The sequence below is a fragment of the Podarcis raffonei genome, chromosome 8 (genome assembly GCF_027172205.1).
Source record: "Podarcis raffonei isolate rPodRaf1 chromosome 8, rPodRaf1.pri, whole genome shotgun sequence".
NCBI lineage: Eukaryota > Metazoa > Chordata > Lepidosauria > Squamata > Lacertidae > Podarcis > Podarcis raffonei.
The window spans coordinates 10,736,367-10,761,690 of record NC_070609.1 but is presented as its reverse complement, the minus strand read 5'-3'; the positions used below and the strand labels follow the sequence as shown (position 1 = coordinate 10,761,690).

At 48.6% G+C, this 25,324-nt stretch overlaps 2 protein-coding genes across 5 annotated transcripts in view; both read left to right on the top strand.

Moving 5' to 3' along the window:
- The window catches only part of TMEM145 (transmembrane protein 145), a 36,100-nt gene extending 33,096 nt beyond the window's left edge, over positions 1 to 3,004 (top strand). For both annotated transcript variants that reach the window (XM_053397860.1, XM_053397859.1), the window contains exons 14-15: positions 345 to 545; positions 1,907 to 3,004. In XM_053397860.1, the coding sequence (XP_053253835.1) occupies positions 345 to 545; positions 1,907 to 2,128 (423 nt within the window). In that variant the 3' untranslated portion in view covers positions 2,129 to 3,004. The remainder of the gene's footprint in view (positions 1 to 344; positions 546 to 1,906) is intronic.
- A 5,072-nt stretch (positions 3,005 to 8,076) lies between these two features.
- The window catches only part of MEGF8 (multiple EGF like domains 8), a 64,788-nt gene continuing 47,540 nt past the window's right edge, over positions 8,077 to 25,324 (top strand). For 2 of the 3 annotated variants that reach the window (XM_053397852.1, XM_053397851.1), the window contains exons 1-12: positions 8,077 to 8,416; positions 11,730 to 11,893; positions 12,208 to 12,414; positions 13,605 to 13,785; positions 14,487 to 14,575; positions 15,832 to 16,054; positions 17,093 to 17,273; positions 19,173 to 19,318; positions 21,540 to 21,659; positions 22,781 to 22,947; positions 23,981 to 24,088; positions 24,639 to 24,786. In XM_053397852.1, coding sequence (XP_053253827.1) covers positions 8,092 to 8,416; positions 11,730 to 11,893; positions 12,208 to 12,414; positions 13,605 to 13,785; positions 14,487 to 14,575; positions 15,832 to 16,054; positions 17,093 to 17,273; positions 19,173 to 19,318; positions 21,540 to 21,659; positions 22,781 to 22,947; positions 23,981 to 24,088; positions 24,639 to 24,786 — 2,059 coding nt within the window. In that variant the 5' untranslated portion in view covers positions 8,077 to 8,091. Of the gene's footprint in view, positions 8,417 to 10,388; positions 10,653 to 11,729; positions 11,894 to 12,207; positions 12,415 to 13,604; positions 13,786 to 14,486; positions 14,576 to 15,831; positions 16,055 to 17,092; positions 17,274 to 19,172; positions 19,319 to 21,539; positions 21,660 to 22,780; positions 22,948 to 23,980; positions 24,089 to 24,638; positions 24,787 to 25,324 lie in introns of all 3 variants that reach the window. The other variant, XM_053397853.1, reaches the window with a different exon arrangement.

Sequence of the window (25,324 nt, the reverse complement as noted above, 5' to 3'; positions counted from 1 at the left end):
CACAGGCCAGAACAGAACTGAGCTGAAGGGTTCAGTCAGCCTGCTTATATAAAGCTCCAGTACAACGTAACTGTAACAATTTTCTAAAACTATCCAATCACTGAATGTCATTTACGATCCCTTATTTGCATAACTACAGTATCCCCCTGCTGGCCCAGGGTGAGAACTTCAGTACATAACAAATCCCACGATTGATAAGGGTCCCACAATCTACCAGGATCAGCTGGGGATCTACCAGTAGATCACAATCTACTGGTTGGACATTAAGGGCCTAGAGGAAATGCAGGCAGCTGAGCTTGCGGGTCCATCCAGGCCTTGGTCCTCCACTCTTGTTGCTTCCTTAGATCATGACCCGGCCCTCGGCAGCCAATAAGAACTTCCCGTACCACGTGCGGACATCGCAGATCGGGATTGTGGAGGAGGTGGCGTCCGGGGCCAAGTTCCCGCACCACGTCTACGGCAACGTGACGTTCATCAGCGACTCGGTGCCCAACTTCACGGAACTCTTTTCCATCCCACAGAGTACCGGGAGCAGCTCAAGCAATGTGAGTGCTCAGGAGGTTCCCTGCTTCCTAACCTTCCCTTGGTCTCCCCGGTTTTCCCTTCCAGCACTTCTGCTAATGTCCTCCACGGAATCTCTGGAAGAGGATGAATCTGTCCTCTGGATGGCAGCTGGATTCTGGAGGCAGAGGTCACTCAATCTCTGTAGAAATCCCCCACTCTTTTGGGAGGTGCAGGCTCTGCTTCCCTGGGCTCTGCACATTGCTCTTATATCCCACACTGGTTTTTTTCCCTTTAAGGAGCTCAGAGAAAGTGCATGGATTTCCCCCTCCTCTTTGAATCCCCACAACCACCCATCTGGTGAGGGGCTCCAGGAAGGTTCTCCTGCTGTTCTCTCCTCTACAGGCCCCTGCCCAGCTGGGGCACCAGGCCTCGGGCAAAGAAGCCTGTCTTACTGCACAGGAAATCCCAAGCTTGCACCTTCCCTGTTGCCTCTGCTTCAAAGCATTTTGCCCCCAGTTACAGCACCCAAATTTCCCATCAGATGATGGTCCTAAAATCCTGCCCACCCTACTTCACAGCCTTAAACTACCTGGCCTCCAGACTTCCTCCATGCACCTGGTTTACAAAGGCTTCCAGCTGACAGATCAGGCAGATCAGGTTTACTCCCTTCCTCTTGCACTAGGCTAGGTCTGTGCTACTCATGAACCGCCATGCTGAGTGCAGCTCCCCTGCTGTGCATTGTGGCTGGCCAAGAACTTGCCCATCCTGATTCTTTTCCCCCATTTTATTTGCTGTACTAGAGAAGTGGCGAAAAAACAGGAGGCTTCTAAATCTCACCGTGGGCTGCTTTATGTGGCTTGGGTGCATTTCTGAGTTGCTGTACAGTTAAGGAAGGGAGAGGAATTGGATTCTTTTTGCACGTAAAGGTGAATTTATCGAATTCTCACTCTCAGGCCACAATACACAAACATAAATGCAGCCATGCTTCGAAATCCACACGTCTGCTAATTCTGCCGTGCTGTTCTCCAGCCAAGTAGTGTGTCTAAAAATGTAGTGTGGAGGGGAAATACAAGAAGACATTATATTAGGGGAAATTGCTTTGCCCAAAATATGTATATTGGAAGAAATTCAAACTAATATGCGGATGAATTTTCAGGAGTACTTTTTAATTTTTATATATAAATAGGCAAACTGATGTAGAAATGATGAGAGCTGAAAGCAGAGAAATCAGAATTGACTTGTTTGCCAGTCCCTTTGCATGTGCCTGCGCTAAGTCTTGTAAACCCTGAATCCCTCCTTGCCCTTGTGATTCAGTTGCTTCTGGTTTGTTTGGGGTCCTTTATTTCTGTTGTCCACCCCTGTCCGCTCTCACATGGCTCTCCTTCTGCCTTTTCCCATCCAGCCCCGCAAACAGGTGGAGGAGACGTCATCTGCCGACCATAACCTGACCCCCAGCTGCGTGGTCACCACCTCGGAGCTCAGCGGTGCCCCTGTGCTGTTGAAACCGTCCCTGGGGGGCGAGAGCCAGCCGCCCCCCTATCAGCTCCATGCGCCCCAACTCCACCAGCACAATGGCTACACCGAGTATTTTAGCATGCACACGACGGGTGCCCGGCCCGTCTAGGCTTCTCCTTGACTGTCCTGATCCTTTATGGCTTCCTACGCTTCCTTTCTCAACATTTTTCGGGGGGGGGCTGCCTCAACCCCCAACCCCGGTTTCTCCTCTGGGCCCCCTCCTCCTCGCTCCATCTTCTGCCATCTTCTATTCCAATTTGTGTCCTACCATATCAGAGGGCTATTTTATCCTGTTGTCTCCCTGGAATGCCAGAGTTTAGTGAGAGTACGGGGACACTGGATGCTTGGCATGGGGTAGAATTGGGGTTCCCCCCACTCCCCCCTTCTTCCTGCCCCCCCACCTCGGTACGACAGAGGGCGTGACTCCCCTCCTCACCTAATTAATTGCCTAAAAGACATCTATCTGTACGATACATCCCTGTCCTTCCTCAAGCTATGGTTGTACGCTGCCTGCCACTGGGAGAAGCCAGGAACTGGATTAACATGACCAGCGCGTGATTTTCTTCCACCCCTCTTTCAGTCAGAGTGACAGGCCAATCGTTGGCTGCCTTCTCCCCTGTAGACAGTTTGACCCCAAAGGGAGGTCACCATAGCCTTCTCACAGCCGCCATTGTGGTTGAACGACTCTCCTGCCTGGATGCAGATGGGAGGGACTGCAGACATCCCGGCTCAGGCTGGCCTTGTAACAATGTTCTCCTGTATTATTGCTCCCTTCCGATGCTACCCCTTTCCTGCTACTGTACAGTGGTAGCAGGCATCCCCTTTTTCCCGTTTCCTTGACACCCCACCCCCGGGTGACGGCGTTTGCCCTCTTCCCCTTCCCCGTGACGGTGCTGTGGGTTCTGCTCCCTGATGACGGTGAATTTCTGAAATCCACCAGAGTGGGCTTTTTTTTGCCAAAATAAAGAGGATTCTTGTGTTTTTATCTCACTGTGAAGGCATGTGGCTCTTTGGGGGGGAACAGGTGGCCATGAAAGGAGGAAGAGGAAACCGGGCATGGAAAACTTTAATCATCGCCGTGTATACAAAAAGGCTGATGGTCACATTAAGCTCTTTGCTCTCTCAGGGCACATCTGCAGTACTGCCAGTCCCAAACATGTTTTTTTGAAGTGACACGGCTTCTGAAGAAGGAACCCTAGGAACTCGAGCTCTTTGAAAGGACTAGGGAATACAGGTCATGTTGGTTTAAAGTAGGTTGGAATTTGTGGCTTAGATGTGCTGTTTAGACTGCATCTACAGCACTTTTTTCATCGTGGGGCTGCTAACTTTGGAACTAGGTTGTGGACACAAACTGTACCTTTAAAGTACACCTGATGCACCTTTTCCCCCTTGAAGTGTCATGGGCACTGTAGTCTGTTAAGGATTGCTAAAGACTGTAACTCCTTGAGAAGTAAACTACAGTGCCCAAAATTTGTTGAGGGAAAGAAGGTGCTTCGAAGGTGCTTTAAAGATAGAGCACATTCACAACATATCCCTTGTAGCTGATCCTTCAACAGGAACAGATTCTGTTTATCTCCGTGCTGTGAAAGGCTTCTGCAGATCAAGCTGCATGAGCAGCCAAACTATTTTTTTCCTGGTTGGCTGGCATCTGTATATGATCCATAGCTATGCCTAGTGGGGGACAGGGATAGGATATATTTAACTCTTTTCTTCAGGGTTCCCTCAAAATTCAACACAACCATCTTTCTCTTTCTTTCTTTGGTGATCACTCGTAGTCGAATAAGATTGTCTCCCATAAACACGGTTTTAACAATGAGTCCGTAAGTGACTGGGGAACCAATTCTGGAACCACACATCCTTCCACAGTAACCTTCCACTGATGGCCAGTTCCACATTTGCTTATTTTTCTCTGCCCTTGGTTGCAACAAGTCCGTGATTGTATGAAGGTTCCTCCACACCCTGTATTTGTGGCTGGGCAAACATTGGCATCCCAAAGTGGCTCGACCACCATCTAATCTCCATGGTGTAAGCTTCATCCTTCTACTTCATTATGAGCAAAATCTAACACAGGCTAGAGGGGCAAGTTAAGAGACCCACCAAGCTGAACACATCCTGCCAACGACTAGTGATGGTTCTACCAGAAGCACTTGTCTGTGAAACCTCCTCCTCTTTGGAGTGACTTTCCAGGCCGACAAAACACAGGGAGTGGGGTGTCAATCACTTGGGTGGCAGCCACTGTGTGTGACTGGTGCCCTTCATTCATCTTGGTGAGTCACAATGGCGTGGATCTCTGTTGAGTGAAACGGGAACTGACTTGTCTGTTTTGACTGTCGGACCCATCTTCAGAAAATGCAATGGCGCCCAACGCTTTCTCTGCACGGTGCTGAGTCATTCCGCTTCTCCTGGCTACAGCGGAGTTTCTTCAGCAGTCGTGTGCCTGTGTGTAAGGATTTATCAGCACTGGAGTAAAACTCTCGTACACAGCTTCTTCTATTCTACGAAGCTTTAAACAATAAATCAGCCATGAGAGAGCAACGACATGTTGCCTCTTCTTTGCAGCCAAAATGGAAAGTAAAAGTAAGTTCACATTCATAAGTGAAACACACTGCGGGGGGGGGGGGGGGACTGGATGTCATTTCCCTTGAACTATTAACCCTGTAAGCTCTGGGACTCCTCACAATCTCAAGTGTGACTGCAATTGTCCCAGTTATTGTGAGTGCCTCCTCTTGGGTGTGGAAGATGCAGAAGAAGCCAGATTCCTGCAGATAGCACACATAGTTTCCGTCGTTCTTGTTGAAAATGCATTGAAGCATCCAGGTCTAGAACAAACTCCTTCAAACTTCAACAAGACCCATGGTTCTGCATTGCTTGCAACTGAACAGCATCTTGAACAGGAGGCGGTTACCACTGCTATTGGCAAATCTGTTGTTGGGGAAATCCCCTGGGAGCTGATTTGCAGCAATAAATAGAAATGTATCTGTTGAGACTTGGGCACAAATAGCTCCCCTTCTCAAGTTGAGCTGCTTTTTATTGCATCTGTTCGATTCGTTATCCACACTTGGATTCTCGCAACTTTTGTCAAGCACTGTGCTTGTGGGTTGAATGTTGCAGGGAGCTCTGCAGTGATTGCATGAAGGTAAGGAATGGTCCTCTTGGTGGTACAGCTCGTGTTTTGCTTGTAGAAGGTCAGGTCCTAGGTTCAATTTCCCACATCTTCACCTAGAAAGATCTTGAGTAGTTGAGGTGGAAATGGCTCAACTACTATCTGGATATTTGAAAGGTTTCTTCCAGTAACAATTCTGTGATAGGTTGACCAGTGTTCTGACTTGGTGTAAGTCAGATTTGTGTGTTCTTCCATGGTTGGGTGGGATGGGGGTGAAAAGCATTAGGAGGGTTGAGTAGCAGAGAGTTTGGTTGTTAAATCCCTGCAGTTTATACTGACTTGGATAGCAGAGGAATAGTTTTAATGTTGTGGTAGCCAACGTCTGAAGAGTACCATATTTGTAATGAGTGCACTGCACACGACTATCAGTGAATTCCAGAGTCACACACACACACTCCCGTAGACAAAGGATGGTGAATGGAAACATATTTTAAAAATATCATTCGTATATAAATATGAAACAACAACAAAACAGATACCAAGAGACAACTTATATAATTGTGAGTAAGGTAAAGGTAAAGGGACCCCTGACCATTAGGTCCAGTCGTGGCCCACTCTGGGGTTGCGGCTCTCATCTCGCTTTACTGGCCGAGGGAGCCAGCATACAGCTTCCGGGTCATGTGGCCAGCATGACTAAGCCGCTTCTGGCGAACCAGAGCAGTGCACGGAAACGCCGTTTACCTTCCCGCCGGAGCGGTACCTATTTATCTACTTGCACTTTGACATGCTTTTGAACTGCTAGGTTGGCAGCAGCAGGGACCAAGCAACGGGAGCTCACCCTGTTGCAGGGATTCGAACCGCCGACCTTCTGATCAGCAAGTCCTAGGCTCTGTGGTTTAACCCACAGCACCACCTTTTCCCCTAATTGTCAGTCAGAATGGCTAAATAAAGAAAACAGTTATTCCTAGGAGAAGGCATTCTGCAACAGATGTTCCAATACTGGACAATGGATTCTTGCCTTTTTACCTTTCAGAATTACTCCGTTCCATATATGTGCCAAGCCCATCAGCTTGTCCCTTGCATTGATCAACCAAACAGTTTTTCTCGTGATGGGTGCAGACACCTGTTCGAAATAAAGGGTTGTTGTTTCCTCTATTTCCAAAAATAAGTATCCCCAGATTCCTGAATTCCTGGAGGGCATTCAGAAGCATAACAACCCACAAGCCTGTTAATATCAGTCTATTTCATTCAGCCATTAATAAATAGCAATACAATGACCAATAACTAACAATACATTTGTGGATCAACGGTCTAGCGCAAGAGTGCATTGCTGAACTTACAACTCGCAACCATCTCTGACTATTGGCCATGCTTGCAGGGGCTGTTGGGAGTTGTAGTTCAGCAACATCCAGAGGGCCAAAGGTTCCCTTCTCATGGTTTAGCACCGTACACACACACACACGCTCACGTGGGCATTCAATCTGGATGTGAACATAGATCACAAAAAAATAATTTTGCACATGTTCATGTCCCATTTTTGCATTGGTAGTGTGGGATGCACAATCTTTGAGGAGAGAGAGAGGCATTCTTGGTAAGCTCCTTCCAACCGAAGGATTAGCAAATATTGTGTCCCGCTGCCCCACAGCCGTTTGGTAGGGTGGGTGGGTGGGTTTCTCCATCCCTTCCGCGTAGGCTTCGGGAGGAGCCTCCTCACCGCCTTCGCAGAAGTCTGTGCCGGCGTCTGTGCGCCTGCCACTGTACTCACGGCTTCTGATCCCCCTTGGGGATCTTCCCCCTACAGTATGGCCAAACTTGGCCCTCCAGCTGTTTTGGGACTACAACTCCCATCATCCCTAGCTAACAGGACCAGTGGTCAGGGATGATGGGAATTGTAGTCCCAAAACAGCTGGAGGGCCAAGTTTGGCCATGCCTTTGTTAACGGAGAAATCCGAGGGCTCCCTTGGACAAAAAGCAAAGACACCAACCAGGACAACTGGAGCAAAACAGCAGCCAGTAGGATTGGTCTTTATTGAGACTATTGCAACAGGACTCCAGCTCACCCCAGGATGAAGCAAGATGGAAGCCCTGAACAAAAAAAGACCCCAACTTTTATTAGCTACTAATCCCTCATGCTACACCCCTAAGACTACATCATAACTACATCATTGACACATCACAAAGAAGGGGTTCAGGGAGGAGTTGTGGTGGTAACCTGAGTGTCTTGTCACCTGTCCCGTTCCTCCTTCCCCTCTCCCCATGATTACATTCCTGAGGACAAAGAGGAGTTCACTGTTTCCTGCCCCCAGAGGGAAAGGCTGGTCACTGTCCTTTGTTTCAGTCCGTACTGAATCCACTTCCATATGCAGGTGCTTTGTGAGTGTAATGATTTTCTGTCTAGGACCATCAAGGTTGGCATGCTAACTGGGTAGGGCTCCCTGCGGACGTGTTGGCTGCCTTGTGTCAAGTCTCTCCCCTTTGATAGTCCTTCCTTCATGGTGTAAAATAAAAGTGGAACGGTACAGATCCGATGTACGGGTGATTTTCTATGAATTTATAACAGAAGCGTCGCGTATGCTGTGTGTGAGTGTGTCGAGTTGGTACAAACTGAATGATTGGGGAGGGGGTTTCCTGCAACACCTTGCGCCTACGCTGTCCACGCGCTAAATAATGAGCTTCACAAGCCTTTGCGGGTGCGGGTGAAAAACCTACAAAATCCACCCCCCACCCCAAACTCAGGACAACGGCACTCTGCTCATGCTCCCCACCCCAAATTCAGGAGAACGGCACTCTGCACATGCTTGGTGCTGCTGCTCTCGGAAGACAGGGCTGCCTAAATCTAACAACAGCAGCAATCCCAACTCGCTATTTTCATTGTAAACGGTATTTTTTTCATTATTAAAAACAACTATTATAAAAATAACAATTATTAATCACTACACATAATCAAATGAGCGGGTGTATTAAATTTCATGGTAATAAAGAAACATCCTGCCTCCGGTCCCTCCAGTTGCCATGACAACGGTCCTTGGCGGCCTCTACACACTCACACCGGCCTAGAGCTTGCCGCTCTAGCCTCTCGCTTCCCCCTGCGGCCTCTATGGTTCTTCAATCGCCCGTTGCCTTTCCATAGAAATCAGGGAACGTCCGCGTTCCGGTTCCCCTCTATCCCTCTCCTCCATTCTCTATGCGCCGCGCTCCTCCCGCGGGCCGCTCTGGCCCCGTCGTCTCGCTGCGCCTCATCGGTCCCGGGCTGCGCCTCTCTATGGGCCGCGGGGGCAGCGGAGTCGGCGGCAGGTGGGTCTTCGCGGGGGGGGGGGAGATGGGTCTTCTCCTTTCCCGCATTCTCCCCCTCATTGCACGCCCCCGCATGGTCCCCCCCTTTGTAGGCCACCCTGATAGACCTCACCTGATAGAACCCCCCCCTTGACCCTCACCTTCGTCCCCCAGAGAGTCCCCTGGCTGCAAAGTCACCCGTTTGCAGGATTTATCCCTTTCCCGGCCCCCACGTTCGCCCCACTCATCATTTGTTATTGTTATTATTAATTATGTATACCGCCCTGAGATTTACTGGTGAAGGGTGACAGTATAGAAATACAAGATAAAAAACCCCCACGAAATTCACAATAAATGGAAGGACAAAACAAAAACAATAAGCCCTCTCCTCTCCCACAAACACACGTCGCCTGCTGGACTCTCCTCATGAACCTCCCTTTCTATATATACACACACAGTGTAGGCGCATTTCTGTTCCATGCTGCAGCCCCTCTGGGCATCTCGATGGTATGATTCTCACAACCCCAAAGACTTAGCAGGGACACCCCCCACCTTTAGGGTTACAGGTCCATCTCCAGAAGTAATGCTTAAAAGGAAAAAGGAAAAAAAACCCTGCTCTGGACCTAAGTTTCCTCCTAGGAAACTTGTTTTGATTCCCCAGCTGGGACCAGTTCCAGGGAATTTCTTCCCTTCTGTTTATGGGTTTCTCTTCCTTCTCCCATAAAGCCTTTTTTTGGGGTGGGTGGGGGGATACTAAACACACACGTGACACATACACAGTGCTTTTTTCTAAAAAAAATGTTTAGGGGTACTGTCATTTTGACGCAAGAAAATCACCATTTTATAATTCAAATCGGGAAAATATATACAGAAAATGGACAGAAGTACAAAGAGTCACAAAATGTTTAGGGGTTTACGTACCCCTGTGTCCCCCCCAGAAAAACAGCACTGCATGTACACACCCGGTTTGCTTTACGGGGAGTGGGTTTGTTATTGGTGTAAGGCAGCCTTTGCCAAGCCGGCGCCCTCTGTGGGAGTTGTCCGAAACATCTGGAGGGCGCCTGCTTGGCAATGGCTGCTTTAAGGCCTGAAATTTAAGCTGGTTGTGAGAAAGGATTGGAAAGCCCTGACTGCAGTTTAGAGGCACAGTCCCCTTTACGCCACATCTTTCTTTATTCTGTCTACATCCTGTCCTGTCCTATACCTATTACTTGAATTCAGCATTCGTAACAAGTTGTGGATCTGAGCCCTGTCTACGTTCCGGGAATGGGAAGTTTGTCAAAAGTTACCTTTCGTTGACTTGGTGCCCTCCAGATGCTGGAGCTGGGGCTGATGGGAGCTGTAGTCAAAAAACATCTGGAGGGAACTGGGTTGGTGAAAGCTGCTCTGTTGTGCTAAACAGCTCCCTGCCTTTCTCCTTGTGTCCCCAAAATCTCTCTGGCCATCTTGGCTGTTCCACTGCTCTCAGAAGCTTTGGTGGGATGGTGGTTCGGGAGAGGGCGTTTTCTCCGGCAGCCCCTAAGTTGTGGAACTCCCTCCCCACAGAAATGTACCTGGCACACAGTCAGATGGGCAGGGTATAAATAATACAATTATTATTATTATTATTATTATTATTATTATTAGTTTGGCACTTGAGGTGTATGTTTTTAGGATCCACCTATTTTTTTGTGATTTTAAATTGCAACGGGCAGTGAGGATGATGGCGATGATAAAAATGAAAATAAACAGTATACAGTGGTACCTCTGGTTACGTACTTAATTTGTTCTGGAGGCCCGTTCTTAACCTGAAACTGTTCTTAACCTGAAGCACCACTTTAGCTAATGGGGCCTCCTGCTGCCACACGATTTCTGTTCTCATCCTGAAGCAAAGTTCTTAACCTGATGTACTATTTCTGGGTTAACGGAGTCTGTAACCTGAAGCGTATGTAACCTGAATGTATGTAACCACTGTACTCTGCTCGACCTCTGAAGTTCTTCTCTGCTCTTTCAGGCTGGACTATGGCATTCCCTTCACCTTTTGGACTGTGCTGAGCAGCCTCCGAATTGTGGGGAGATCCAAACCCCATCATGGACTCCTTATTGGACGGCTGCCTGAGGTTGCTGGTAACGCTGCTTTTAGCCCTGTGTGGGATCCGCTGGGCCAGCGGGGGCGACTGTAAGGGGCACCGCCAGGTCCTGCGCAGTGCGTCAGGCTATGTGACGGACGGGCCGGGCAACTATTCTGTCAACGGAAACTGCGAGTGGCTAGTGGAAGGTAGGAATTTGGGGAGGCTGCTTTATTTATTATTGGAAGTATATAAATCTACCTCCTTTATCCGAAAGTCCTATGGTGGCTGTCTGCAACAACCTAAACTAAAAATAAAAAGTAGGATAGAACAGAGACTTTAAATTACAAACAAAACCAGCAACCAAAGTCCTGGACCCTGAGATCAGCTTCTGAGGCCCTTCTTCTTGTGCCTCCTCCATGAGAGCCTGGAGGGTGGCAACATGAGAACAGGGACTTTTCTGCAGTGGCTCCCCGTTTGTGGAATGCTCTCCCCAGGGAGGCTTGCCTGGCGCCTTCATTGAACACCATTAGGCGCCAGGCAAAAACATTCCTCTTCAACCAGGCCTTTAGCTGATTAATATTCTACAGCCTTTTAAATGTGTCTGTAGGAAGGGTTTTTTTATTTTGCTGTTTCGTTTTACTTAGTTACTTGTTTTTAGCTTGCATTTTATTCTGTGAACTTCCTTGAGATCTTACGATGAAGGGTGGTGTATAAATCTAATAAATAAATAAAGATAATGATAATAATAAAACATTTTCCCTCCACCCATTTGTCTCTACCTTTAAATATAAATCAGCTGGTTAATGATACATTTGAGAAGTCCTGCCAAATATATCAGTCGTGAGTGTGATCAGAAGAAAGGTGGTGGAGGGGTTCTGTGCCTCCCAGCAGTTGCATGGTGGACAGAAATCCCGCAAGTGCCCATTTTTCCTGCTGCAGAAATGGGAATGGCCCCTTCTTGAATGCCTGCCTATCACACAGCTGTTGGCGGCGCAGAACCTTGTTCCCATAGAGGTGAAAGAGGAAGTGAGAAAGAGCGCCCTTCCTCAAACTTCCTCCTTCAGTTCTGTGCACTTTTCACAGGACAAAAGGTGACCCCACTCAGTGCCTCTTGGACCAAGGGGGCTAAGAAGCTTAGTGGGCTCTAGGGGAAGACCCTCCAGGGCTCGTGGGAACCATGTTGGTACCCCCTGCCTTACAGGAGTCAGGAAATGATGAAAGCCCATTCTTGGTCCTGTGCCTGGTATTCTAACCCTCCCGCCCCACTTTTCCACCCTGTTCAGCTCCCAGCAGCAGCTACCGCATCCTCTTGACGTTCATGTTCATGGACACTGAATGCACCTATGACTACCTGTTCATCTACGATGGAGATTCTCCCAGCAGCCCTTTGCTGGCCAGCCTCAGCGGTAGCACCCTGCCCCCCACCATTGAGGCCACCTCTGGCAAGGTACTGACCCCGGAGGTTGGATGGGCTCAAGTTGCAACCAATAGACATAGGCCTGGACCCATGGGCTTGGAAGGGCTCCGTGGCCTGGAGGTTTTGCTCTGGGGTTCGGGAGGTGGCCATTCATGAGTTTTTGTTGAGATGAGGTTGGAGATTGCTGCATCCTGGGGAGAGGAGTGGAGACTCTGAGGGGCACACGGGGCACGTAGCTGTGGTCTCTTAAGGGACACGTGAGTCGTGTAATTGTGATCTTGGGTTACATGTGGGGCATGTAGCTGCGATCTTGGCACCATCCCGCCCTCTTAACTCCTTGGCAGATGCTGCTGCACCTGTTCAGTGACGCCAACTACAACCTCCTGGGCTTCAATGCCACCTACACGGTCTCGCTGTGCCCAATGGGCTGCTCCGGACACGGGATCTGCGACAACGACGGGCACTGCACATGCTTCCAAGGTTGGGGCGGCGAGGGCTGCTCCATGCCTGACTGCGTCACCTACTGCCAGAGCCATGGCAGCTGCAGCCAGGTAAGTCTTGAGACTTTCCGGATCTCCCCGTGCTTGCCCCATAAAGAGTATTTGTAGCAGCCAAGTGTGTGTGTGTGGTGGGGGATGGTCACCCCAAACTTCTTGCCCTAGACACAGCTTTCTCCTGTCTTTCTCCGGTAGCCTCCATCTTGTATTTCTCGAGTGGGGGCACACTTTTTGCAAAATAAAAAAACTGGAGAGACAATCCGAATTCAGTTCCAGGAACAACTGAGTTCTGCACAGCTCTGTGTTCTGGACTGTCTCGCCAGAGTGGTGCATGCTCTGGTTATCTCCCGCTTGGACTTCAATGCGCTCTGGGTGGGGCTACCTTTGAAGGTGACCTAGAAACTACAACTAATCCAGAATGCAACAGCTAGACTGGTGACTGGGAGTGGCTGCCAAGACCACATAACACCGGTCTTGGAAGACTTACATTGGCTCCCAGTATCTTTCCTAGCACAATTCAAAGTGTTGGTGTTGACCTTTAAAGCCCTAAATGGCCTCGGTCCTGTATACCTGAAGGAGCGTCTCCACCTCCATTGTTCAGCCCGGACACTGAGGTCCAGCTCCAAGGGCCTTCTGGTGGTTCCCTCACTGTGAGAAGCGAAGTTACAGGGAACCAGGCAGAGGGCCTTCTCGGCAGTGGCGCCCACCCTGTGGAATGCCCTCCTACCAGATGTTAAAAAACAACTATCTGACTTTTAGAAGACATCTGAAGACAGACTTATTTAGGGAAGCTTTTAATATTTGATGTTTTATTGTATTTTAATATTTTGCTGGAAGCCGCCCAGAGTGGCTGAGGAAACCCAGCCAGATGAGCGGGGAATAATAATAATAATAATAATAATAATAATAATAATAATAATAATAACATTGCCTAATCTCTGCTACTTTGTGTAATCTTATTCTGCAGTTTTTGTTATTTTGCCTCATTTTTCCCCTGGTTTTTGCTTCTCTTGGAGAACTCTTTGCAAGCACCAGATCTTGGCCTGCTCCATGTCTCTAATCTTGGAAATCTCATTCAGACGTCTCTCGGATACCTGCAGTTTTGCTTTCAAGCCTAGACTCCTAGGCACAAGAGCTACCTTTCCCCCTTGAGATGAGTTTCTCCTCCCTGCCTGCGGGCCAGTGGCGCTTTGCAGGGAGCCTTAGGTTTTGTTATCCTGACAGGGTGTACTGCTTCTCCACAGGGCTCAGATCATTGCCGGTGCGAACCTGGCTTTGTGGGCCGGGCCTGTGACTTAGCCCTGAGCGAGAACCAAGGAGCCGGCAAGTGGTACAACGTCAGCGCTCGGGATCCTAGTTTCCGGCCCCGCACGGCAGCGGCTGGTGCCTTCTTGCCCTCCACTGGAGGACTGTACATCTTTGGAGGTCAGAAATTAATCCAGTTATCTACTCCTGTGGGGTGGAAGGAAGGGAGCCGCTCTGGGCATTTGGGGTCTACAGTAGGGTTACCAGACGTCCCCAGATTTGTAAATCTGTCCCCGGGAAATGTGGCAGCGGCAGCCTTAGCAGCCTGGAGCCAGCCTGTTAGCGCAGTTGGTTCTGGCTGGCTTCAGGAGCTTCTTGCTGCTCTCTGCCATGGCGCCCACCATTTTTCCTGCACCACGGCAGCGAGCAGCTCCTGAAACCAGCCAGAGCCAACTGCACTACCAGACTGGCCCCTCCTGGGCAACAGCCGCCCACCCATGACTCCCAAGCCTCCCCCTGATCTGTCAAAACGAAGGGGGAAGGAGGTCAGGGAAGGCTCAGGAGTCACTGGCGTGCGGCATGCTGTTGCCCAGTTTTTTTTTAAAACTGCGCATTTATCTTTCACAGGGTGCGAAAGAAGGACTTTGCACCTTTATACAATATGCATGTGTCCTTGGGCCCAGGGTCTTTTGCCTCTCCATCCCCACTACTGACTCCCTGTTGCTATTCAGCTTAAAAAAGGGGGGGGTGTCCCTGGATTCATTGGAAAAAAATCTGGTAACCATAGAACAGTCCTGGGGTGCTTCCTTTCCCTCCTGCAGTCCCAGGGGGCACTTCCTTCCTGTTCTGTAGCCCCATGGCTTTTCTGCTTCCTTCTCCAGGTTTGGATCTGAACACGGCCCTGGGGGACCTCGTCTTCTATAACTTCACCACTAACGTCTGGCATCGGCGAGTGCTCAACCCCTCTCCGGTAAGCGTCTTCTTTCCTTTGTCGCCAAGCAGCGATTTATGTGGCACTTGAAAATTCTGTTTATTTAGAAAATATATAAACCACTTGGTCAGGGGGGGAAATATCAAGCAGTGTATAAATGAAATGATAACCAAAACATGACTAAAACCCATAAACCAATTAGAAACAAGTACAGTACAGTACACTGGAACCTCGTGTTATGTACCACCCCCCTTACGAATGCTTCGGGTAACGTGCTCTGCTTAGCCGGAAGTAGATGCCCCTAGTTGTGACTTTTGCCCCAGGATGTGAGAGGAAGTCGTGCGTCAGTGGCATGGCAGCAGCAAGAGGCTCCATTAGCGAAAGCGCGCCTCATGTTAAGAACAGTTTTGGCTTAAGAACGGACCTCTGCAACGAATTAAGTTCGTAACCAGAGGTACCACTGTATTTCTAAAATTGTCATAATTTCTTTTAAAAGATGAAGGGTCTTTTTTAAAAAAACACACCTATTAAAAATAAATATAGATTAAAAAAATCTAAATAAGGCCCTTTAGGGCCCATGAACCTGAGATGTTTATAGCATCCTCATAAAAATGTAATGTGTGACTCCATCATCATTAATGTGTGTCTGCACGCATCCGACCTGGTGGAATGCTCTGCCCCATGAGACCAGGGCCCTGCAGGATTTAACTTCCTTCCGCAATGCCTGTAAGACAGAGCTATTCCGCCTGGCTTTCAATTTGAACTTAGCCTGATCTTTTATTCCACTTCCTTCCTTTCCTCCCCCTCCCCTTTTTATGAAGGGGATCCCACAGCTAATTCTCCCCTGGTCTCCTCGCTGGCCCAAATAGGACTAATTTAGCCAGCTAGCCCTGGCGATCATCTAACGTTTATTGGATGGATTTCCCCCCTAAATTGATTTTTGAATTCTGAATTTATTGTTATTCACGTTTTATACTGTATTTTATGCTTTTTTTTGTTGCATCAATTAAGTGTTTTAAATTTGTTGTTAGCTGCCCTGAGCCTGGTTTTCTGAACCGGGAAGGGTGGGATATAAATAAAAATGTATTATTATTATTATTATTATTATTATTATTATTATTATTATTATTAATACTATTACTATTATTATCTCAGAGCCAGGAGGCTGCCCCTTGAGCCTTCCATGCAGCTGCGTCATGAATGAAATGGCCCTGAGGAGGGGGCAAATCTGCCCCACTGTGCCTTGATCCCATACCTCCCACTTGTCTAACTCCTTTGTCCTCCCCCTTTTACAGTCGGCCCGCCACTCCCACGTCGCCGTGGCATGGGAGGGCTTCCTGGTCCTCTTTGGGGGCGAGCTGGCCAGCGGCTTTCTTACAAACGACGTCTGGATGTACCTGCCCTGGGAAGGCCGTTGGCAGGAGCTGGTGCCCCTCAACACCACCTGGTTTCCTCCACCTCCCGGGCTGGCCGGCCACGCCTCTGCCGTGGTGAATGAATGGCTTTACATATTTGGAGGTGAGAACAAGAATCACAGAATCGTAGTCCAACCCCCCTGCAATGCAAGAATCTCAACTAAAGCATCCATAGCCATCCAACCTCTGCCTAAAAGCCTCCAATAACCTGAAGGGCAGCGACTTGTGCGGGAGGTGGAATACTTTGCCTCACCCACTAATGATAATGATAATAATAGGATTCCTTAGCTACCTGTCACCATAAATTTCCGGGCGGGTGGCAACAGTATAAAAACACAGGATTAAAATCAGTCAAAATAATCTGAAACCAGAAGACTAGGGTGGGTCCTGAAAGTATCTATCTGAGTTGTCAGAAGCCAGAGGTAAATAAGTGCAGCTTCAACACGTGACAGAAAGGGTACAATGGAAGTGCCTGTTATGGCTTGTGGGGAGGGACTTTCATAGTTTAGGGCAGGCATAGGCAAACTCCGGTCCTCCAGGTGTTTGGGACTACAACCCCCATCATCCCTGACCATTGGTCCTGTTAGCTAGGGATGATGGGAATTGTAGTCCCAAACATCTGGAGGGCTGAAGTTTCCCTATGACTGGTTTAGGGGCTCTTACAGAGATGGCTGTCTCCCGGGCTGCCACCCCCTGAGCTTCTGAGGGCAGCGAAACTACCAGGAGGGCCCCCTCTGCCAACACCCGAGAGGGTATGTAGGAAAGGAGCTGATTGCCCAGATATTCACGTGCTAAGTCATTCAGGGCTCTAACCACTCATGTGAACCCCCTGAATTGGACCTGGACACAAACTGGTGACCGGTTCAGCTGTTTTAGGGTTAGGGATTGCTGTGTGAATTCTGTATGGAACCCCAGTCAAGTAACCTGGCTGCTGCGCTTCGGAGCAGTTGATGTTTCCGAGATGTCTTCAAGGGCAGCCCCATGCGGCGCACATTGCAGCAGTCCAGCCCGGCAGTCACATGAGCGTGGAGCTTGGTGGCCGAGTCACTTCTTTCCAAAAGGGGTCTGTAGCCGGTGAACCAGCCAGAGCTGAAAATAGGCGCTCTTAGCCCTGCTAACTTGTTTCCCTTCCTTTACGCAGGCCGCACCTCGGTGGATGTCTTTTCCTCACAGATGTACCGCTTCCATCTGAGGATGTGGCGCTGGGAGTTGGTGGTGCCTTCAGGGGGCAAGGCTCCCGCAGCCGCAGGCCACTCCATGGTGTTCCACGCAGCCTCCCGCACTCTCCTGGTTTACGGCGGGCACCGACCCTCAACTGCTCGGTAAAGAGAAAACTGGGAGTACTGTGGGCATACATACCAGGGGCTGCCACCCCTGCTCACTCCACCAACCAACCCCACCTATCTGCCCTACAAGTGGCCAGCCCCTCCTCCCTTTACGCCCCACCCACCCCTGCACACTCCTCTGTGAAACGCCCCCCATCCTGCTCCTTTGAACAGCTTCCCTTGGCTGCTTGCTACCCAGTCATAGCTTTCTATTGGTGGCCATTCAGACTGCAGCGTGACGGCAGCCTTACAATTTTATGTATATAGGAAGATATGTATATAGCAGAAGTAGATCTTTTTGTTGTTCAGAACATTGAGGAAAACTGGAGCAAAAGGCCTTTGGGGGTTTGATTTACAACTTCCTCTGCCCTATTGATGCAGGAAGTTGCCTTGGTTGGTACAGCTGGCATATAGACAAGGGATGGGGAACCTGTGGCCCTACAGGTGGCATTGGACTACGACTCCCATCAGCCCTAGCTGTTGGCCATGCTGGCTGGGCTTGATGGGAGTTGTAGTCCAGTAACCCTGGGAGAGCCATGTGTTCCCCATTCCTGATATAGGCTAAGTTCCCACCTTCTTCTCAGGTTATTGAGTCAATGTTTGTGGGTGCAATTGCTTCCTTGAAAATCTATTTTTATTGCAAATATAACAGGAAGGAAAAAGGAAGAGACCATATCAACTCACATTAACTATAAGAAAAACCCAGCAATTCTAATTTAAACATATGTGTTAAAATAAACAGTCCCTCTGGGCCAAATGAGATTGACGCTTACACTATGGGCAGACTTGAGATGATGGAAACATGAAGGGGGTGATTAGAATCATAGAATCATAGGATTTGTAGAGCTGGAATTGTATAGTTGGAATCTGAACTAAAGCATCCATGGCAGATGGCCACCTAACCTCAGCTTAAAAACCTCCTGTGGAGGAGAGTCTACAACATTCCAGTGGAGTCTGTACCACTGTCAAACAGCTCTTACTGTCAGAAAGATCTTCCTGATGTTTAGTCAGAATCTCCTTTCTTGTACCTTCAGTCCATTGGTTTGGGTCCTAGCCTCTGGAGCAGGAGAAACCAAGTTTGCTCCATCCTGTGTGTGACAACTCTTTAGATGTTTGAAGGTGCCTATCGTATCTCCTCTCAACCTCCAGGCTAAACATACCCATCTCCCTCAACCGTTCCTCATAAGGCTTGGTTTCCAGACCCTTGATCACCTTGGTTGTCCTCCTCTGCACACGTTTCGGCTTGTCACTATCCTCCTTCAGTTGTGGCGCCCAGAACTGGACACAGGATTCCATAATAATAATATTATAATAATTTATTATTTATACCCTGCCTGTCTGGCTGGGTTTCCCAAGCCACTCTGGGCGGCTTCCAACAGAATATTAAAATACAATAACCTATTAAACATTAAAAGCTTCCTTAAACAGGGCTGCCTTCAGATGTCTTCTAAAAGTCTGGTAGTTGTTTTTCTCTTTGTCATCTGGTGGGAGGGCGTTCCACAGGGCAGGCGCCACTACCAAAAAGACCCTCTGCCTGGTTCCCTGTAACTTGGCTTCTCGCAGCGAGGGAACCACCAGAAGGCCCTCGGCGCTGGACCTCAGTGTCCGGGCTGAATGATGGGGGTGGAGATGCTCCTTCGGGTATACTGGACCGAGGCCGTTTAGGGCTTTAAAGGTCAGCACCTACACTTTGAATTGTGCTCGGAAACGTACTGGGAGCCAATGCAGATCTCTCAGGACCGGTGTTATGTGGTCTCGGCAGCCACTCCCAGTCACCAGTCTAGCGGCCCCATTCTGGATTAGTTGTAGTTTCTGGGTCACCTTCAAAGGTAGCCCCACAGGTGCGGTCTGACCAAGGCAGGAAGAAAAGCTTACCTGAAACTCTCCTGCCCTCAGCTTCAGCGTGCGAGTGAACACCACCGACCTCTTCCACGTGGACCTGCGCTATTGGAGCACGTTGCGCGCGAAGGACTCGCACCGGGGCCCTCGAGAGCGGGCCTTTCACTCTGCCACAGTCATTGGCAACTACATGGTTGTGTATGGTGAGTATGGCCTCTCCAACCAGAGGGTAGGGGTGCGTGGAGGAATGTGAGAATTGGGGTGGGGGTCAAATCTTTCCTTCCTCTTCCAATACTGAATATTTGGGAGTTTGGGGAAGGGCTGTAGCTTAGTGGCACAGCATCTGCCTGACATGCAGAAGTTCTCAGGTTCAGTCCCCATCAACATCTCCAGGTAAGGCTGGCAGACAATCCTTTCTGAAATCCTTGAGAGCTGCTGCCAGTCTGTGTAGACACTATTGAGCTAAATGGATTCATGTTCTGACTCAGTATCTTCCTCTGTTCCTAATCATTTTTGTTGCAGATAATACAAACCAGTTTTCCACCATTCCCCAAACCCCTGCCCTCCTTGCATTGACCCTTTTCCTCCGGAGACACAGAACCTTGGCTCCCCAGGCCGTTTTATTTGCATGCCAGGCAAAGTTTCGTGTGCTAAATTGCTGCATATCCAGGTTGGTGCTAAAGGCGCAGGAGCAGAGCCAGGAAAAAGAACTGGCGACCCTGTTACTGTTGGTACTAAAGGGTTAAGAGGTAACAAGTCGCTCTAATCACTGAGCAGCTGGAAGTCATTAAGCATCCAAGAATGTGAGTTAGTTTGTATAAATAGTCAGTTCACCCGTGTGTCTTCCCCCTGGGCGTGTGGGCTGATATGAGTTAAGTTTAGAGTAAAGTTTTCTTTATGCCGGAGATAAAAGCATGTGTGCTTTATCGCCAGGGTTTTTTCTTTTGTAAATAAAGTTTTTTCCTGAGTTCCAAAGTGCTTGCTCCAGGATTCTTCATTGAAAGGTACTGACTCTCCTGCCTTCTTCACCGCTGCACGAAATTCTCTGCTGAGATAAGATTTATGGCGTTGGAAGCGCACTGGACGTTTACTTAACATTAAACTAATTAAAGTTTAATGGACAGTTACCAAGTTTAGTACTGTATTGTTAAATTAATATTGCCAAAGCTTCCATTTCCTGTAAAAATTTCTGTTGTCTCAGTAAGGGAAAAGCCTGTATTGAAGGAAGGGAATAAGTACAGTCGTACCTTGGTTTTCGAACAGCTTAGTTCTTGAACACTGTGGCTCCCGAATGCCACAAACCAGGAAGTGAGTGTTGCGGTTTGTGAACTGTTTTTGGAAGCCGAATGACTGACGGGGATTCCATGGCTTCTGATTGTCTGCATGAGCTTCCTGCAGCCAATCAGAAGCAGCGCTTTGGTTTCCGAACATTTTGGAAGTCGGAACGGATTCCATTCGACTTCTAAGGTACGACTGTATTGCCCCCACCCAGCCACCCATCCCCATATCCCCTATCAGTTGCTATCAGTGGCTACTAGCCATAATGGCTATGTACTGCCTCCGCAATCAGGCAGCAATGATTTTGAATGCCAGTTCCTGGAAACCGCAGGAAGGGAGAGGGCTCTTGGGCACAAATCCTGTTTCCCCGTTTCCCACAGACATCTGGTTGGAGAACAGGACCAGATGGGCCATTGGCCTGATCCAGCAGGCTTTCCTTGTGTTCTTAGGCACTGGAAATAGCTGGACATTTTACTGCACCATTGTATATATATATATATTTTTCATCATCATCATCAAACCTTATATTAGTATCACATACAAACATCCATAGCAAATCAATACAGAATTCCCGCCTCTTTCATTTGTCAAATGAAAGAGTCAAAGCAGTCTAACATTACATCTCTAGGTCTCCAGGAAGATCAGACATCTGCAATGCGTTTCGACGACAAAAAACCAGAAAAATATATTTAGCCACTAACTTGGTGAGCTCCTGATTATTCCCCAATAATAGAAAATGTATGACCTCTAGCTCTGGTTTCAGTTTGGGGATGCAGAGTTGATCCTAGGAACTGCTGGCGGAGATCAACATATAGTTTACATTTAAGAACCATATGTGTAAGAGTTTCCACCTGATGGTCTTCACATGGGCAAATTTTTTCTCCTTCCACCATTCCCGAGAACCTTCCCCATAGGAGATTTGAAGGATTTGAATTAAACCTGGACAGCGAAAATGCCCTTCTTTCCTGAGGATTAAGCAAAAATTCAAGATAATTGTGGTTAATTTCATATGCCCAAGAAAGTTGAAGGTTAAGAGGGGAACATGTTTTCTCTGCTGCTGCTGCTGTTAGTTCCTGGTGTTCAGTGTCCCACAACCTAGTTTTTATTATAATATATATTTTTGCTTTGCTTCCCCTTCCTCTCCAGGGGGAAACGTCCACATCCACTACCATGAGGAGAAATGTTACGAGGACGAAATCTTCTTCTACCACCTGGGCTGCCATCAGTGGGTGTCCAGTCATGATCTGGCACCTCCACTCTCCCACGGTGAGGGAAGGCTCTGATTCTAGGAAATTGCACTCGCCCTCTTAGTTTGCTGCAGGGTCCTGATGGTGCCATAAACTCACAGAATCTCCAGTGGTCAACTTCCCTATAGAAAGAGCACTTCTGTATCAAGTACTCTGGGGAGGAGAGAAGTTCCACAGGTCCAGCTTCTCTCATTGCAGCGTTGAAAGGAAAGGGGGCACACGAGCTTGCTGTGCATCCTTTTGCCACAGAGCTCGTAAAGCAGGAGCCCGTATCCCTCTTATATCTCTCCTGGTACTCCAGCTCCCATCAGCCTCATCCAGCCCTGCCAATGGTTGGGACTGATGGGAGTTGTAGTCCAACATCATCTGAACCAGATCACAGATTGCTCATTCCTCTTGCAAAGGAACAAACAAACAAAAAAAGGTTTGGTGTTTTTTTTAAATGGATAGTGTAATCGGTGAGTTTTGATCTGTCACACCAAAAATCACAGTACAGTGGTACCTAGGGTTACATACGCTTCAGGTTACAGACTCCGCTAACCCAGAAATCGTACCTCGGGTTAAGAACTTTGCTTCAGGATGAGAACAGAAATTGCTCGGCGGCAGCAGGAGGCCCCATTAGCTAAAGTGGTGCTTCAGGTTAAGAACAGTTTCAGGTTAAGAACGGACCTCCGGAACGAATTAAGTACTTAACCCGAGATAGCACTGTAAAATCAAGTCAAAGTTAAATTTTGGTCTGCCATCTTGATTCAAAGTGGCTCCCAAATATTGATGAAGACCCCCTCCACCCCACCTCAGGAACTCTCATGCAGAGTTTGGTGATGATATCTCAAGAGATGGACGAACTTACACCAAAAACCGGGCAAGGTCATGCCAAAGTCACATTTTGGTCCATCTGCTGGTAACCCAGTGACCAGTTGGTGACAAAGACTGCTGCCCCCACCTCAGAACACTCACACCAAGTTTGTCAATGATATCTCGAGAGGTGCTAAGCCCACAGAGAACAGATAGACAGACAAACCCTTTTCCAAAATGTATAGTTTTATATGGCGCCCTATTTCTCCCGGGCCCCAATTCCCGCGCTTTGTTGTGACACCTCAATAGGCTGCCCTTGACCTGGTCTCTTTCTCCTTCCCTCAGAACACGAGGCCAAGACTCAGGCCCAGGCGCGAGGCCGCTACTCCCATGTGGCTGCGGTCATGAACGGGAACGTGCTGGTTGTGGCTGGCGGCTACAGTGGGGTGCCGCGGGGAGACCTCCTGGCGTACAAGGTGCCCACTTTTGTCTTCCAGGTGCCTTCTCAGATGGTAAGTGACTCTGCCTCCCTTAACCCCTTCCCTTTGCCTGCTTCCGATGGGCTTGGCTGACTGTCGGCCCATCAAAACCTCTGCATCCTAAGAGCTGGCCTGTCACCTGTGCTCAAGCAGAGGGCCTTCTGGTCTTAACCAGGCCAACCACGTACACCCCAACTAGGGTCTCTCAGGTGTGTCCTTTCAACTGTAAAATCATAAAACTGGGAAATTTTACAAATAAATGGGGCAGCATGAGACTTGTTATGTAGAGAATTAGGTTGGTTAACTTGCTCCAGGAAGTAATGGTCTCTCCTGAGGTGTTCATGTACGCAATTCCTTTCTTCCCTCTGTTCTGTGCTTTATACACCTGTTGAAAACCCTTATTTTTCTCCAAGCTTTCTCCAGATGAACTGTTGTTTTAGTTTGCAACTGATAGTCTATGCAATGGAGGAATTTTAATTAGGCTTTGAAATTTTGTTTTATGATTTATGTGTTATGTTCCCCTCCCTCAGTACTCTTATTCACCACTTAAGATTATTTATTTATTTATTTATTGCTTTATTTATAACCAGCGGGGGTGCCTGGTGATTTGTGGAAACAAACAAAAAAACAAAAAACTGCTTTTAAAATGGACAGCGCAGTTTGTGATTTTGGACCTGCTTCCCAAAAATCAGGAGAAGTCATGCCAAAAGTGTTAGTCCGCCATCTTGATTCAAAATGGTGCCTGGTGCCCCAAACGTCAACAGAGTCTGCTAGCCCCCATGTTGGAAACCCCCATGCCAAGTTTGGAAACGTGCTTATCATTGTCACTTTATTCTATATCAAGCTGTCTGTAACACCTTAAAATGGATACATTAAAAAATAAAGAATGTGTGTTGTTGCAGAGACAGTCTTTGCATTCTGCTGGAGGGCAGGGTGTGGGGGGCAGGAGCTACACACCCTCCCTTTGTGTGGGGCACTTTGTAAGGCAGCTGAGTGCCTTTCTGGATGCAGGACTGACTTGAGGGGTCACTAACTCACACCTTTGCTTCTCCCCCCACGGCCTCAGTACCACTTGGACTACTGCTCCATTTACACTGAAAAAGCCACATGTGCCAAGGACCCAGAATGTGCCTGGTGTATGAGAGGCTGCCAGAGTACCCAGCCCCACAGCACTGTGAGTAACTCTGGGGGTTCGGCGGTTTAGAACACAGCAGCGTCTCTTGGGCTTGCCGATTGGAAGGTTGGCGGTTCAAATCCCTGTGACGGAGTGAACTCCCGTTGCTCTGTCCCAGCTCCTGCCAACCTAGCAGTTCGAAAGCACACCAGTGCAAGTAGATAAATAGGTATCACTGTGGCGGGAAGGCAAACGGCCGAGGGAGCTGGTATTTGTCCACAGACAGCTTTCCGGGTCATGTGGCCAGCATGACTAAACCGCTTCTGGTGCTTCCTCGGCCTGAAAGCGAGATGAGCACCCCATAGTCACCTTTGACTGGACTTAACCGTCCAGGGGTCCTTTACCTTTTTTTACCTTTAACTCTGGGGGTGTGGGGTGCATGACGATCCAGAGACGAGTAGCTGCACATGGACAGAAGTGGAAATCTCACTGGTTGTCCACTGTGAGATGGTGGGAGTTGTAATTTGACAATATCTGTAGCGCACCATGCTGGCTACTGCGAGTGCAGGATTTTAGGGCTCATTAGTGTCTTCCCCCTCCTTCTCCTCAGTGCCCCAATACTGGCTGCCTGGGCTTGGCCCGCCTCTTAGTTGACTGCCAGTCCTGCCTGGCTTTCGGCGGCACCAACGCTTCTCTGCCTCGTGCCCCGGGACCCTTTGGCTGGTGTGTGCAGAATGAGACCTGCATGCCTCTCTCAGGTAAGTGAGCCAAGCCGGGCCATTCCTCCTGTTGCCAGAAACCCGCGTTTACGAGGCCCACTTCTTAAAGTGACATTACAAATACTGCTCTTGGGGGCTACAGGCTCGCCACAAGCCTGGGAGCAAGTTGACAGGAATGAACACTGTATTCCTCATTGTTGTTTTTAAAGAGATTAAAAATAATGATAAATAATAGAAGTTGTATATCGCCTTTGATTTCAAGAAGGAAAACCAAGGCAGTTCACTGCCTCAGTGAGGGAGAATGGGAAACCGGGACTCACTTAATCTACTTTGCTGACGGGAGCTCCATTAGGCAGGCACCCCGACCTCTGAACTGTTGCAGCTGGGCATTAGAAGAACCTCTGTTTAAGAGCTGGGGCGCTTGAGTTTTATTTTTTCCTCTTCCCTCCCTTTCTTTTCCCCTTGTGTGCCTTTCTTTAAAGGACCGTAAGCTTGCAGGCAGGAACCGTCTTCTCTTAACTGAGTGCATGTGAGGCACTTTGAGACTCTTTTTGGCTGAAGAATGGGTTGCAGATGC